Source organism: Equus caballus, chromosome 13 (genome assembly GCF_041296265.1).
Source record: "Equus caballus isolate H_3958 breed thoroughbred chromosome 13, TB-T2T, whole genome shotgun sequence".
Classification (NCBI taxonomy): Eukaryota; Metazoa; Chordata; class Mammalia; order Perissodactyla; family Equidae; genus Equus; species Equus caballus.
In genome coordinates this window covers 34,687,695-34,703,894 of record NC_091696.1, presented here as the reverse complement: position 1 = coordinate 34,703,894, position 16,200 = coordinate 34,687,695, and the positions used below count along the sequence as shown (strand labels likewise).

At 48.5% G+C, this 16,200-nt stretch overlaps 1 protein-coding gene across 2 annotated transcripts in view; it reads left to right on the top strand.

Moving 5' to 3' along the window:
* Positions 1-284: 284 nt before the first annotated feature.
* The window catches only part of PRKCB (protein kinase C beta), a 304,436-nt gene continuing 288,520 nt past the window's right edge, over positions 285-16,200 (top strand). Inside the window, exons 1-2 of one of the 2 annotated variants that reach the window (XM_023616107.2) lie at positions 285-698; positions 1,700-1,731. In XM_023616107.2, the coding sequence (XP_023471875.1) occupies positions 526-698; positions 1,700-1,731 (205 nt within the window). In that variant the 5' untranslated portion in view covers positions 285-525. The remainder of the gene's footprint in view (positions 699-1,699; positions 1,732-16,200) is intronic. The other variant, XM_023616108.2, reaches the window with a different exon arrangement.

Below are 16,200 nucleotides of genomic sequence, written 5' to 3'. Positions count from 1 at the left end.
CTTTCCACCCCCGACCCTACCCTCATCGGTCCTTGCGCTCTCGGTTACCCCGGGACGCACCCAAACTGCTCATCTTCTTAATGCAACCCCAGGCTGAGGACCGGGTAGGGGGCGAGGCTCAGGTCTGACGATCGCACGCTGCGGTCCCCGCGCCGCAGCGCTGCGGCTGAGCACCCTTCGCTGGGAGACCGGCAGCCTCCGGGTGCCAATATGTAAAGCAGCTGGCGGCGCTGGGCGGGGCCTGGGGCGCGATGCAAATGAGGAAGGCGGGGTCTGCCCGGGGCTCCGCCTCCCTCCCCCGCAGCTGGGGCCAGCGGTGCCAAGCGCAGCTGGACGAGCGGCGGCAGCTGGGCGAGTGACAGCCCCAGCTCCGCGCGCCGCGGCCGCCAGAGCCGGCGCAGGGGAAGCGCCCGCGGCCCCGGCCGGCAGCAGCGGCCGCCTCCTCCCGCGCCTCCCGGGCCCGCAGCCCGCGGTCCCACGGCCCCGGGGCCGGCACCTCTCGGGCTCCCGCTCCCCGCGCGCAAGATGGCTGACCCGGCTGCGGGGCCGGCGCCGAGCGAGGGCGAGGAGAGCACGGTGCGCTTCGCCCGCAAAGGCGCCCTCCGGCAGAAGAACGTGCACGAGGTGAAGAACCACAAATTCACCGCCCGCTTCTTCAAGCAGCCCACCTTCTGCAGCCACTGCACCGACTTCATCTGGTGAGAGCGCGCCGGCGCAGGGCACCTTCCTGGGGTCCCCGAGGGCAGCGCCGCGCGCGGGGACCCCTTCTCCGCGCCCTCCGCGTCTCCGAGGGAGAAGAAGCCCCGCCGGCCCCGCGTCCCCGAGCTCCCGGCTCCGGACCCTCCTGCCCCGGACTCCTTGGTGGACAGTCCTGCGGGTTCCCTCTCCCCCTGGCCCCGGACGGCCGGAGCGGGGCGCCTCCGGAGCGCCGAGGGGCCGCGTCGCTGGCGCCTTTTCTCCACCGGCCTCAGAGCGCGGGGGGTCTCTCCCTCCCCGGGAGGGCAGCGCCCCGAGTGCCCTCTCGCCCGGGGTTCCCTATCTCTCCGCCTCCTTCCGGGCTCGAGGCGCCCTCACCGTCTCCCCTCCTTTCCGGGGGCAGCGCCCTGGGTGTCCTCTCTTTATCTCCCTGCGGGCATGGGGCATCCTTTCCTGCTCTGTGTCTCTGGGGGCAGCGCCCTGTGTTCTCTCTTCTTGCGCCTCCCTGAGGGCCTGGGTTCTCCTTTCCACTCCTTAGTCCTCCCGCCTCACGTCACTGCGGGCCCCTTTTTCTCCGCTGTCCCTCTAGGCATGGGGAGTCCTCTCGCCCTTCCCAGTCCCCTAGGGAGCACCACCGTCCTAGGGTCTCTCTCATTCTCTGGATGCATCTTTATTTCTTCCTTTTTATCCGAGGGTACTCGGGCATCTCTGTGGACAGATCTCCCGCTTGCCCTCCGCCCCCACCGCGGAAATGCTCCCCCGATCCCGCCGCCTGGTGATCGCAGCGGCCTCCTCTCTTCTGCCTTCTGAGGGGAGGTGGGGGTTACCGCCGAGCTCCCACCTACTCCCCTCCCCCCAAAGGCGGAAGACTCGGGCACCCGCCTGTGGCTGCGAGGTTGCACCTGGGGTAGCAGGGCAGGGGGAAGGCGGGTGACTCTCTGGGGGAAGTAGCTGGTGGCTGGTCCCCTCGGGCTGCCTGACATGCCTCCTTCTGTCTTTGCAGGGGCTTCGGGAAGCAAGGATTCCAGTGCCAAGGTAGGCTGTGGGGCTCTGGAGATGCCGTTTGTGGGAAGAGATGGTGAAAAAGACTTTCTAGAAGTGACTGAGTTAGGCAGAGAGTGAAGGAATCACGTTTGTCTGAGTGACCTCCTTAGCTAGGAATTCATCACCACAAAAGGGTCCTTTTAAGGGGTGTATGTGTACCGGGCAGTGATGCTCCATCCAGGAAAGGCCGGTGGCGCTGAGAGGCCCTCCATGCCAAAGGAGTGCATCCACCGTTTCTCCCTTCCCAGCACCAGCAGAGTCAACACTGGTCTCCTGAACCCCTGGTGCCTGGCCAGTCCTGCTCCTGGTGGAAGTGTCTCCAGGGGCCGTTTCTGGGAGGACCCTTCCTCTCTAATTCTTACTCATTTCCCTTCCTCATCTCACAGAATGAGCTTCTGCCTCTTCTCCTGCCTCACAGAGGTCTCTGCAGGTGGCTACTGCCTCTGCAGATGGTGCGTCCCCTGGAAAGGTGTCTGTGGTTGTCCCCAGGCCTCCTCCTTCTCTGACAGAGGTGGCTCCAGATGGGGTGATTCTCAGATCCTGGTTTAAATTGCCCTTTCTATCTTCTGGCTAGATACAGGAAGGACTCCATGTGACTGGTCACCTGGGTCCTTGCATCTGGTTTGAGATCCTTGATCTTAGCCAGGGATGCCCAGCCTCATGGTGTCTTTCAATTACGTGTCAGGTGGCCTTGCTCTCTCTGGTTCCAAATTTGCTCTCCAGGCCAGATCACCTGTAGTCTTGTTTAGCCCAAAGGGTGTGAAACAGTTCTTGAATTTGACATCAGCATTTTAGAACTGAGAGATTTCACATCCTTGTCTGAATTTCCAGCTTCAAGTTTGCCGAGTCTTGGTCCCACTTTCTTGTTAGAACAATCATTTGGAGTCGAGGCCAGCTGTTTTCACAGGCAGGGCGTCCATTCGCCATTTTGTCTCAGTCCATCCCAGCCAGGCCTGCTTCACCCATCCCTGGCCCCTGTAGGCATTTGAGTTTGCAACTTCTGGTCTGGAAAGTTTCTTTTGTTCCCCAGTTTTAGGCCAGGCGTGGTTGAGTTTGGTGAGAAATGTCACATTTCTGGAGTGTCTTAGGGGCAAATTGACCATCCTGGTGAGCAGGGGTTAGAGGAGGAGAAAAGAGCGTTTGAGCCTTAGAGTCTGAGATGTGGCCCAGCACTGACTGACAGTTTTGTTGTCGCACCTCCACCCTCCAGGGAGAAGTAAGGTGCGCCCCGGTGAGGGGGGTGGCATTGTCGGTGGTACAGAAGGCTGTCTTCTGAGACTCACACGGCCTTTCCCCTGGGATCTGGGACAGGGGCGGCTCAGCTAGGGAGCCTCGTGGACCCGCCTTGCCTTTCTTACCAAGACTTAGAGCCCCAAGTTCACGCACTGCCTGGAGGACTTCTCAGATCCTTTAAGTGGCAGCAACTGAGGTCCAGGTGCAAACAGTTGGCTTGTTTTCTAGAACTTTGTGTGACCCTTCAAGCAGAATGCCAATGGTGTCTTGGTGCCAGATGCATAGAAGATCTTTGAGGTGACCTTTCACTTCCATGAATCGGGGTTTGTCTTGGTCTCACGCTGAGGTCGGGGTGATTTTCGCACATTTTTACTACTACTCTTCTATCCCACCTGCTCTGCAGTTATTACTGGTTGGGAAAGCCACTCCAGGATGTGCAGATGTTGACACGTCTGAACGCAGGAAATCTTTTTTTTCAAAGCCCAGAAAATGATAGGAATTTTCTGGAGTAGTGAGAGTAAAGCGGAATTAAAGTTTCTAAGGAAATATGGCCACTTAAAAGGTAGGAGGCCTATTTTTTTTTAATCGCCTCTCTTTTGCTCCTCTCCCTGGGAGGCAGTATGGGGTAGTGAGCATGTGCACAGGCTATCAGGCAAGTCACTGGGTTTGAATCCTGGCTCCGAGACTTCCCAGCCGTGTTACTGAGCCTCTCTGTACCTCAGGTTCCTCATCTGTAAAATGGGTCCAATAACAGTACCTACCTTGAAAAGTTGCTGAGCAGCTCAAAGTTGTTGCAGTATACAAGATGCTTGGACCAGAGCTTAGCACATAGTAAGCACTCAGAAAATATTAGCTCTTACGATTATCCCCATTGCTGGGGCAGCTGGTGTGAGAGCACACTGGCTCTGCAGGGTTGCTATGCCATGGAACCAGCTGCCAGGTGAGAGTCAAAATCCAGCTGTGAACATCTGGTCGTCCTGTGTCACTGCTTTGGCAGTGTATTCCATTTGGGCTGGAGTGGGAAGGAGCAAGAGGGGACGGGGCAGATTGGCAGCCCCTGAAATTGTGATGCTTAGGATGGGGACATCCAGGAAGGGGAGAAGGTTATCCTTAGACATGCTCCGAGTTACCTGGGACTCATTTTGGAACCATAGAGGGGTTCCTTATCCGAGTATTTTTGGCACCACGTATTTTCTGTTAAATTGAATCTAATTAAAATGGGATCAACATTGTATAGAAGATACATAAGGTTTTATTCTCGCATCCAAGTCAGAAGTCCAGAACCCGGGGCCCTATGTTCCTTTCAGTTTTCTGCTCCACCATCCCAGGAATAGCAGCTATCTCACAGTCCAAGAAAGATGTTACCCTCTCTAGTCATCACATCCGTTTTTTTTTTTTTTTTGGTGAGGAAGATTAGTCCTGAGCTAACATCTGCCACCAATCCTCCTCTTTTTGCTGAGGAGGATTGGCCCTGAGCTAACATCTGTGCCCATCTTCCTCTATTTTATATGTGGGACGCCTGCCACAGCATGGCCCAATAAGTGGTGCGTAGCTCCGTGCCCGGGATCCGAGCCTGTGAACCCCAGGCCGCCGAAGCGGAGCATATGAACTTAATCACTATGCCACTGAGCCAGCCCCCATCACATCCTTATTTCAGCCAGTAGGAAGGAGGAGAGGGTAAAGAAAGACAAAGGACAGGTGCTCCCTGTCACTTATGGAAGTTGCCACGAGCTACTTGTAATTGTATGCTCTTAGCTAGAACTTAATCGCATAAGGAGGGTGTGGGACATGTAATGCTAATTTCAGGTGGCCATGTTCCCAGCTAAAAGCCAGGGCAGTGGGTGTTGCATCTCAAAAGTAGAAGGGGAGAGAGCAGATAGTCTCTACCATTCCTGGGTAGGAGGTGTGTCGGGTGATGTAGGGCAAGGAGACCACTGAGCCTCCGTGCTCCGTTGTGCTGCCGTAGAAACTGGAGATGCTGGGATGGGCAGAGAGAGGAAGGATGGAAAGTTCATACAGCATGGGAATTTCTGGATTTCTGTGTGCTCAGGGGAGCTTAAGAATGGATTTTCTTGCTTTTGTACTGCTAGAGGACAAACTCCAGACTGACTGCCACATAATTTCTCCCTTTTTGTTTCCACTCTCTCTACTCTCTGTGAGGTAGTTTAAGAATGTTTCTTGTGACAGCGGACTGGGGCTGGGAATCCCTATTATGCACCTGCCTAAATTCGGGATTAGGAGTGGGGCCCTTCAGATAAGCAAGGCAGACTTGTCTCCGAGCATTCTTTCCAGGAGCCCAGAATCTGCATTTGTGCTTTCAGTGTAATTAAGACAAGCCTTTGGGTGGAATAAGACTCTTACCCCAAGAAGCTTTTGCAGTTTGGCAGAGAGAAAAACTATTTTTTTTTTTTAAAGGAAGTCACTTCAGTAGAAATAGGGAGGCAGTAAAGTATAGAGATTCAGAATTCATAGCATAGGGTTGGAGTCAGATAGAACTGAGCTTGAATCTCTGCTCTGCCACTTACTTGCTATGTGACCTTGGGCAAGTCATCCACTTGTCATGGCCTCAGTTTCCTCATCTGTAAAATGGGGCTAATAGTACTTACCTCACAGGGTTATGGTGAGGAGTAATGAGGTGGTGCTAGAGAAATAGCCACACTAAGTGTCAGTGAGTCTAAGTGAGACGATCATTATTACTTGATTAGCTGTAGGAAACTGTGGAACAAAGTTAATTCTGAAACTCATTAAATGACTCTGTCTCTTTCATGTATTCAGGTGGATTTTCTTCTTAGGTATATTTCTTCATAGACTTTGGGTCACACCAGCTCAGTGTCTGGGCCCAGACAGCCAGGCTTGTTTTCGCACGCCTTTCCTTGTGAGAAAGATCTAAACTTGCCATGAATTCTCCAGAAAAACTCCAGTGCACTAATTTTCTGACTATGAAGACCTAGCATTCATGGTTTTAATGAGTAAACCCTTTCCTGTGTAGATTAGAAAACATGTTTTTTAACTTTCTAATAGAGATTATTCTTGAAAAGCCCCAAAGTATTGCATGAATCCAACCATTGCTGTTTTCCTCAACATCAACTCTATAGAATACTAGTTTATTTTAGTCTACGGTTGACACATGTAGGTTAAATATGCACTTTTTGAAAACAGCAATCAAAGATGAATCAAGGTGAATTTTATTTTTGGCATAGGTTTCTCTCCAAACTTATAGTATGATATTTTGCACTTCAGGTTGAACTTTCTCAGTACAATCATAAAGAGGACCTTGTGTGTGTGTGTGTGTGTGTGCGCGCGCGCGTGCGTGTGCGTGCGTGTGCGTGTCTGTGTGCGCGCGCGTGTGCGTGTGTGTGTGTGCGCGTGTGCGTGTGTGTGCGTGTGTGCGTGTGTGCGTGTGTGTGTGTGTGCAGTCGCCAAGTCAGGCTGCATTTATTGGACCTTCTCTTGTTGCACTTTCCTCTGCTCCCAGAAGCAGATCCCAGAGGCCTGTGAGCAAAACTCTGCTCGCCTTTTGGCTGATTCTGGGTGTCTCCTGGGGGCGTCTGTGGGGATAAAGGCAGAAGCTTTTTGACTCTGTGTTTGATGGGTTGGCTTTTTAATTTTTTCCACCTGAAGTGGGATTTCAGGCCCAAAGTCTCAATTGAAATAAAAATCTTTAGGTGGCTTAACGTTGGGTCTCAAAAAGGAGGGTTGATTTGTTAGCAAGGCAACATCAACTTCACTTTGAGCTGTGGAGCACTCGGGGAAATGTGAAGCTTTGTCACTGGGCAACAGAATGCCTTTCTAAGTAAATATGGAAAATGTGACCTTTGAAAATCTAGTTGATATGATATACGGGTTCTTAGAAACTAATTTAAAAAAGATATTCTTTCTGAGTACTAGTGGATACTCCAGGTACTGCCCAGGACCAGATACAGCGTCTCCATGGTGTATATGGATCAGTAAAGAAAAAGATACAGAGAAGGTAACTGGTCAAAAGATAAACCGAAGGTTTGAAAGTAATTTCTACACATTCTTTCTGTTGGGGTCTCTCTCTCTTTCCTCTGTCTCTGTCTCTTTCTGTCTGTTTCTCTCTCTACACACACACACACACACACACACATATGTGAATAGGTCATTGTGTCACAATTTTGAGAATATGCATCTCCTTTTGATGCTTTTCAGCTGCAGGTAGTGAAATTACTAAGTACAATTTAAAATCCGTGCTCTGGTGTTTTTGACTCTGCAGTCCAGTTAATTCTCGAGTGGGTGGGAGGATCGGCTGAAAAGCTCATCATCTCTGGCTGATGCATTCAAAAGCTTGGTCCCTTGTCATTTTTGGCATTTGGTCTAATATGATGGATTCTTTGACCTCTCTCATCCAATCTCTCCATTGAAATTGTGTGATATTCCAAAGGTTGACTCTTGGTCTTTGTATAGAGTATACAAAATCCACAGAGGTTACATATGGCATTTGAGGTATGATGGCTGCTGGAAAATCTGGTAGGAAAGTTGTAGATTTACCACATACATCTACTTGTCCATCCATCCATCCTTGCATTTATCCATCCATTCGTTCATCCATTCATACTTCCAAAAAGTATTCACCCCTTAAGTTCAATGTGTCAGGAACTATTTTATTTATTTACTTGTTTATTATTTTTAAACATTGGCACCTGAGCTAACATCTGTTACCAATCTTCCTTTTTTTCCTTTTTTTCTTCTTCTTCTTCCCAAAGCCCCCCAGTACATACTTGTAAATTCTAGTTGTGAGTGCCTCTGGTTATGCTATGTGGGACGCCACCTCAGCATGGCCTGATGTGCCGTGCCATGCCATGTCTGTGCCCAGGATCCGAACCGGTGAAACCCAGGGCCGCCGAATCGGAGCATGAAAACTTAACTACTGGGCGTGGGGCCAGCCCCAGGAACAAGTTTAGGTGGTGGGAACACAATGGTGAATGAGATTGAGAAGATTCTTATTGTCATGGAGCTTATAGTATAATGGGGGAGATAAGACATCCTACAAATTGTTGCACCAATGTCTAATTTCACTTTTGTTAAGAACTTTGAAGGAAATGTACAGGATGCTCTGAGAATGTATGATGGGATGCTAGTCTGTGTAACAGTTGGGGGCGTAGTTAGGGAATTCTTCGGTCTGAGAATTAAAAACAAAAAACAAACTTCCCATTCTCTGAGCTAACTGGAGGAAGTCTGAAGAGTCAAGGAGCCGGAGCTAAAAAAATCTGTCTTGTGAAACTGCTCATATCTTTAGTAAAGATTTGCAGGAGGCCTCATTTCTGTGACGTTCTATAGAGAAGCCCTGAATCTTTATTTGTGCTGTGGTTGCAAGTAGATGACTATTTAGTAGAATTAGACAGTTACTTTAAGATGGCTTCTCTGTCAGTTTGGCAGACAGAGAATTTCATCTCCTCTTAACTAATAACTCAGATAATGAGCCGACTTTCTTTTCATTCAGGGGTTGCAGTTTGAGGTGGCGGTTCCAGCGCAGACAAATCAGAGCGTTTCAGAGGTGGAGGAGCAAGTCTGAGCCCTTAGATTGAGAATAAACGAAGAGAGAGAGCAGATTTCAGTGAGAGGCATTTGTGAGCTGAAGGCCAGTTTTCGGGGGCACAGGTTGCTTGCATGGCCTCCTGATACCCTCCTCTCCTTGGGTCCATGTCTGATAGTCTACCGCTGTTCATTCCTGTGGCATAGGCAGTGTTTTCTCTTGTTTGGAAGATAATTTTTAAGTAGTTTCGTAATAAACAGCATTGACTCACACGTAGAGAAAGATCTTTTGTCAATTCTCGTCTCATCTTTCCGATTTCATCAAGGAGAAAGTCTCAGTTTGGTCCTAATGTGTCTGTAACACCTCTCCAACACAAATCTGGGCACTCAGTAAATGTTCTTTATTTTTTTATTATAAGGGAACTACAAGGAATTATGAGAACGTAAAGATATGTTAGTTTCTACCTGTAAATGTTTTTTTTTTCTCCACTTTTACCTAATTTTGAGCCCGGTCCTGTTCTGCTTCTGGGCTTGATTTTGTACTGGCTGTTGGTCCTTGTGAATAGGGCGGGAGAGTTCAGTGTCTGTCCTGGAAACGTTTGGTGTTGGGAAGAGCTGGATGTTGCAGAGGATTGAAAGGCACAGCATCTGCAGGCTCTGGCAGGGTCTGAAAGAGAGGGTAGTTTTTATTCAGGGGTGTCAGACTTTTTATCACTGTTTCTATTACTTTTCTATTACTGTTGTTATTGTTGCTTTTTAATTGTCCTTTGTCCTGCTTGTCTGTGTCTCCTTTTCTCTCAGTCCACATGCAGAAAGTCGCTCTGCTGAGTCAGAAGGGACACTCAACCCAGTAAGGAGGGCTCCGATACCCTCCTGTTGAGCCTTGGCATTTGCTAAGTAGATAGAAATGAACTTAGCTCAACAGTAACTATGTTCCTGGGGGAGTTCTAGACTCTTTCTTCTTTCACATGGCCACTGCCCAGTGCCCAGACTTTGGGTTTCTAGATAGGCAGTAGAACAACTGTTTGAGAGCGGAGGCTCAAAAAATCAAACAGACCTGATTTCAGATCTTAGCCTCTGTCTCTCCGTGCTTCCATGACCTTGGCCTGGTGAAACATGATTCTGCCCTTATCCACCCATCCATCTATCCATTCATCCATCTACTCACTCACCAATTCATTCATCTATCCACCCAGCCATTTTTGCATCCATCCATCCATCCATGCATCCATTCCCCCATCTGTCTAGCCATCTGTCCATCTGTCCATTCATTCATAAATATTTATTGAGTACCTTACCATGTATCAGGTACTGTTCTAGGCACTAGAATTGGAACCATGAACAAGACAGAACGGAATTTACATTCTAGGAGAAGGAGAACAGCAACGGATGAATAACTTAGAAGAAAGGTATCGTATAATGTAAGGTTGCAATACAGGCTTTGGAGAGAAATATGACACCATCCTTGACCTTGAAGATCTTCCTGGTCTTTTGAGGGGAGAACAGCACATGGCTGATTAGTTCTGATACGTAAATAAAAAGTGCTACACCCGGGTGTAAAAACACTTTGGATGACATCCTTACTCCTGGGAGGGGTGGAGAAGATTCCACAGAGGAGGTGACATTTGGGAACAATCTTAGAGCAGGAGTAGGAGTTTCCAGATTGACAAGAGAGTGGGGGCCAAGGAGGGCGTTTCAGGCAAAGGACAGCACTAATTGAGACATGGAGGGGGGAACAGGGCACATGCAGGGAACAGGAAGGAGGGTGTGTGAGGGAGGAGCTGGCGGGAGACGAACGTCACACCAGAGGGTTTGGACCTCGTGAAGGCAGTGTACTGGCTAGGAAGTGGTTGTTGTCATTGTTTTAAAGTGGGATGTGTGGGGGTGAATGAAATGGCCAAATGTTTGAAAAAGAGCAGCATATTGAAACAATAATTGCCATGACGCAGATCCTGAAATTCCAGGCTCGCAGGGTTGGAGGTCAGGTGAGGGGAGCTGCAGTGACCCTTTAGAAGCTGTGGGGGCGTGTTCCCAGAGTGTCTAGGGGCTGTTGCTGTTTTTCGCATCCTGAAGAGACATTCGGATTTTTGTGTCAGTCATACTGTTGATTTTTCTATTTTGGGAGGTGGTTACTGGGTTATTTTTATGATTCTAACAATAGGGATATCTCTCCTCCCTGCATCCTTAGGCACAGAGGGCCAGAGAAATTATTTTTCCTCTGAAAGGAATCCTCCCACTCCTTTTCTCCCTCTCAGCTGCTGTCACTTATCCAGCACGTGTTTGTCGAGCACATGCTGCAATGTGGTGGAGTTTATGCTTTGCGGACAGCAAGACGTCGGCTTAAATCTTGGCTTCTTGTTATGGGACCTTGAACGTGTTACTTAAACTCTGAGCTTTTGTTTCTTCACAGGTCAAAGGAAATAATAACAGGACTTAGTTTGTAGGGTACATGTCAAGTGCTTCCTTAGTACCTGACATACCCTGAGCCCTTGATAAACAGCAGCTGTTTCTGTTATCCCTAGGATTGGGCACTGTCTTGTGCTTCCTGAGTTTATAATCTTGGTGGGGAGCCAAGATGAATGCTCCTGAATGAAGGAGATGATGCAAGAATGAATGTGCTGACATACTGTGGTCAGTAGCATTAGGCGCAACTTACAGAGGCTCTGAGTGAGAGATGCTTAGCTGGGGTCAGAGAGGTGAATTGAGCTTGGATGAGTGCAGTGCTTTCTGTGCAACTGTTTCCTGGCTTTTGATGTTTTAATTTGTAGGAAACCTCAGAGAGCTGAATTGAAATCTGTGCTTGCCCCATCTGCTGCCTCGTTTTGAAAACGTGTTGATGGCATTTCAACTTTAAATAGATTTCTGACCATCTCATCTTTTACATTTTGGGTTCCCTTCACCCTTTGGATGGAATGTTGACATGCTGTTTTGGGTTGAAGAAGAAGCTGGCAGCTAATGTGGGTGCAGGTGGAGGGTGAGGTCTGCAGGACTGTCCCCTGTCTTATTGTGATGGTAGGGATGGTGATTTTCATGGGATAGCCCTGTACTGAAGATCTTCCTTTACTCCCTAAAGGTGGGGATTATTCTTGAGAGTTTACGCAATGCTGCAAAAGAGAATTTTGAGAGTTACCTGGATTCTTTTGTTTGTGGCAAAATGTATGGTTGGGGGTATTGATAATTTTATCTGGGCCAAATAGTGCACTTACAGAAGCAGGATTGGCATATAGAGCGGTAAGGGACCTCTTTCTATTTCAGTTAGATATCCATCTTTTGGTGGCTGGCTTTCTCTTCTTCCCAGGATTAAGTCCAGAATCCTTAACATGAGTTATAAGTCTTTGCCTGATCTGGGCCCTCAAGAGCTTCTCCTTGCACTGTCCTTCCCCTCACTTTTCACTCTCCAGCTGAAGATCCAACTGGTCTTCCTCAATCGTGACACACCCCTGCTGACCCCAGGGTTTTTGCACATGCTCTATCTTCAGCATGAATGGCTCTTCCTTCTCCTCTTCCCCTGCTCACCTCCTACTCATCCTTCAGAACTTAGATCAAATGTTGCTTGTTCCGAGAAGCCTTCCCTCATCTTCCAAATCAGGTTCCTCCTTGTACAATCTCATAACCCCTTGTCATTTTTACATTTTATAATTGTATATTCATTTGAGTGTTTAGTATCTGTCTTGCCCACCAGAGTGTCGGTTTCATGAGAGTGGGGACCACATCTCTGTCATTTCTTATTGTTTCTGGAGAACCTAGCTCCATACCTGGCATATTGTATGTGTTCTTAAATCCTTATTAAATGAATAAATGGTATGGAGGGGAAATGAGTCAAAATAGGGAGTTATTTGATTAGGTTTTGGTGCTAGTTTTGCTATCCTTGATCTGTGATTTTTATGAAGAGTACATCACTTCAGTTTATAAGCTCTGATCATTTTTGTTTGAACAAAAAATTTTGCCATCATCAGATCCTGTTGGGAAGTGACTTTCAGAAGTATGTGAATGCCACGATCTTAACTTTGGACAGAGCTTGAGGCTCTGTCCATGTTTCTCTGTGAAGATAAACAGTTTTTCCACTGAAGTCCCTGCCTTTGTTCGTCACGGACCCTGGTGCACTGGAGAGAAGAGAATTTCATTTAACATGATATAAACTGGAAGCTACCTAAAAGCCCACCAGCAGGGAGTGGTGGGTCCACCGTGGAATACCATGCAGCAATGAGAACGAGCCAACTACAGCTATACGCAGCATAGATGATGCTCGCAAACATAATGTGAGCTAAAATGCCAGACACAAAAGAGCACATTCTGTATGATTCCATGCACTTGAAGCTCAGGAACAGGTGAAAGTAACCACAAGAGATAGCGGTTAGGACAGTGATTACCCTCTGGGGGACTGGTGGGGACTAAGTGGGGCTCGTGGGGTTCTGGCAATGTTCTGTTTCTTGATTTGGGTGCTGGTTACTAGGTGTGTTCAGATTGTGAGAGCTCATTGAGCTATATACTTGTGTCCACTTTTCTCTTATGTATATGACACTTTAATAAAAACATTTGAAAAGCACAGAGTTTTGAATCACTGAGGCTGGATCTGAGAAATGTGAGTTGGGACTTTTTCGGTTTTGCACACAGAAGTGAAATCCGTATGGGAGACAAGCACCTTCTGGAGTCACCCATGGAGGAATGGTGCCATTTGCCTTCTTGAGGGGCATCTGCTTCCCATTTCAGTGTTGCCCATCGGTTGCAAACTGTGGAACAAGGAAGCCAGGGCATTCTGACAATTTTTCCACCCAATAATTTAGCTCTGTTAATACCCGGAAAATTTGAGCTTACAAACTATTTTTAGGGCTTGCATTTAAAAAATTCTTTATTAGTTAAGGTATTAGTAAGAATCTATGAAGGCTGCTGAGGTAGATAAGGCTTGAAGTCTCTGTGGCTTGACAGAAAGGGATTTATTTCTCGCTCACGGCACAGGCCCCTGCAGGATTCTGGTCAGGAGTCTTCCACGCAGTCATTCAGGGCTCCAGGTCCCTCTCTGTTGGCTGGTGGATGGGGAGAGGGAACATGAGAAAGCACAGTCATTTCACAACCACTTCCATCTGGAAGGGACATAGGTCACTGCTGCTCATTCTGTTGGCCAGAGCGCAGACACAGGGCCATGGCTACTGCAGGGGGTCCTGGGACTTGCTGACCAGCTCCCTGTCCGGGAGGGAAAAAAAAACAGGCATTGATGAACACAGCAAAACCTGTTCTGGTCTCCAAAGCCATGGGTTCCTTTTACTTTCTTTGGGGTTGTGTATCCAATTTTATCTTTCACTTGACTTGAGCACAACTGAGATGTGAAACTCTAGACCTCTTTATCTTATCAAGCACATGAGAGTATGTCTGGGGGAGAGCAGTCTGTTTTTGTTCCCAAGAGTGAAATAAAGAAGCCCTCTTCTTGCTTTTAGGCGTTAGAACAATGTGGTTCTTGTCAGAATTTCCAGTTTTCCAACCAGTCAGAATTCTTGCCTCTTCTGTTTGCTAGTGGACCTCGTAAACACTTCTCTTTGAGTCTGGGTCAGGATTACCCAGTTAGTTCTTTTCTTTTGCTCGTTTGTCATCTCTCCGATAGAAGAATCCTTTGCTGGTTCTACTTTCGGATGTTTGACTGGACACTTAACAAACCAATTATCTATTTTTGTATAACAAACCGCCTCAAACCTTGGTGGCTGAAAGTACCTTCATTTTCTTTAGCTCTTGTTGGTGCCGTGAGTCAGTGATTTGGGCTGGGCTCAGCTGGGGGATCCTTCTGGTCTAGGCGGGGGTTGGCTGTTCTGGGCCAGGCTCACATGTCTGCGGCCTCAGCTGGGACGACTGGGGCCTTTCTCCAGGTGGTCCCTCATCTTCCAGCAGGCTAGTGTGAGCTTGGGCACACAGTGGTGGGTGTGTTCCCAGTGCACAAAGCAGACACTGCAGGGCCTCTTGAAGGCTAGACTTCGAACTTGCACAGTGCCACTTCTGCATATTCCATTAGCGAAAGCAAATCCTGAGTCCTTTCCAGAAATAAAGGAGGAAATAGAGGCGGGAATGGACTCTTCCTCCAGAGGGGAGAAGCTGCAAATGATGCGCGGCATTTTGGGGAACTACCAGACCAGTTTCAGTGCTGCCCTCATGACTGCTTAGCTCTCTGAAACATGCTCCAGTTATAGAGTGCATCTCCTGAACCATGCTTGAATCTATGGCAGATCCCAAGTGAGTGCTCACTGCTTACTAATAAGAGGACCTACCTCACAGAGAAGTGGCGGGGCCAACTGAGATGCTGTATAAGGGGCACAGCGCAGGCCTAAGGCCATAGCGCAGGGCTTATTGCACATGAAACACTGAATACTACCACCATTACTACTGAATACTACCACCATTACTACTGAATACTACCACTGTTACTACTGAATACTACCACCGTTACTACTGAATACTACCACCATTACTACTGAATACTACCACCATTACTTCTGAATACTGCCACCATCACTTCTGAAAACTGCCACCATTACCTCTGAATACTGCCACCATTACTACTGAATAATACCTCCATTACTGCTGAATACTACCACCAAATACTATCATGACTACCACCCGGGTCCTACTGTGTTCTTGGCATTGCACTAAGAGCTTGGGATTCACAAACGAGGCCCCTGCCCTTGAGGAGGGAAAGAGCCAAGAAAGAGACAAACATATGAGTGAATCCTTGTAATCCAGGGTGGTAAGTGTGATCACAGAGCTGCAGTGGAGTGAGATGAGGTCAAGGGCATGGGTTCAGACCTCAGCTCCTCCAATGATCACATGAAAGGTCTTGGGCACCTTTCTTAACCTCTTTAATCTTTGATTTCCTTATCTGTGACAGGAAGGTAACGACACATAGCCTAGGGTGCCATGTGGATTGAATGAGATGGGGCATGCTAAGAATATGTGATTGCTCAGTAAATATTAGTTCTGAAAAAATACTCTCAAAAATAGTCTTGAAAAATGTCCTAAAGTCACCATTCTCACTTAGTTCTCCCCCTGTGACTTTGGCCGGTGTCATTGCTGCTTTGCCTTGAAAGATGAAGTTTTGCACACAGGTGCTGTATGGGGGAGTAGCTGGGGAGAACAGCACCCATAAGGGATTGAGGGAAGCAGGGAAAGCGAGGAGCTGAACTGTGGTTCAGTAGTTGTAATAGAGACCAAAGCCAATCCCATGGCTGGAGCTGGGCTGGCCCTTCAGAATTGGGACAATGGGGACGTGCACCAAGTGGGCATTGGCCTGGGCTGCTCCTGGGAGGGTGGCATTACCTTGAGCAAGGCAGCTTGCTTCTTCAAGGGAGGGTTCCCAGGGAGGATCCGGCTGTGAGCCGTTGGCCTTCGCCACTCCCAGCTGCTGGGGAAATGCGTGTCTTGCCCCTGCAGGTGTGAGGAGGATCAAGGGGTTGCGCTGTGGGGTCCACTGCGTGCTTTCAGGTGTCTCTTCGAGGTTCCTTCCAAACTATACATCCTTGGCCATTAGTAAGCCTGTGGGGCTTCATTGCCCTTCACAGAACCCGTTTAGTTGTTATCTGGATTCGTAGACCATATCTTGCCAGAACTGGAATTTCGTTTACAGAGAGCCTTAATCCAGCTAGGCCTAGGGACATGGGAATGGCTTGCTGAAGGTCTTCCAGCTACCAGAAAGAAGATGTGGGGTTCCCACACCTCAGCTAACTTCCCATATACCACGCTCTCCTGAGTCCCAGG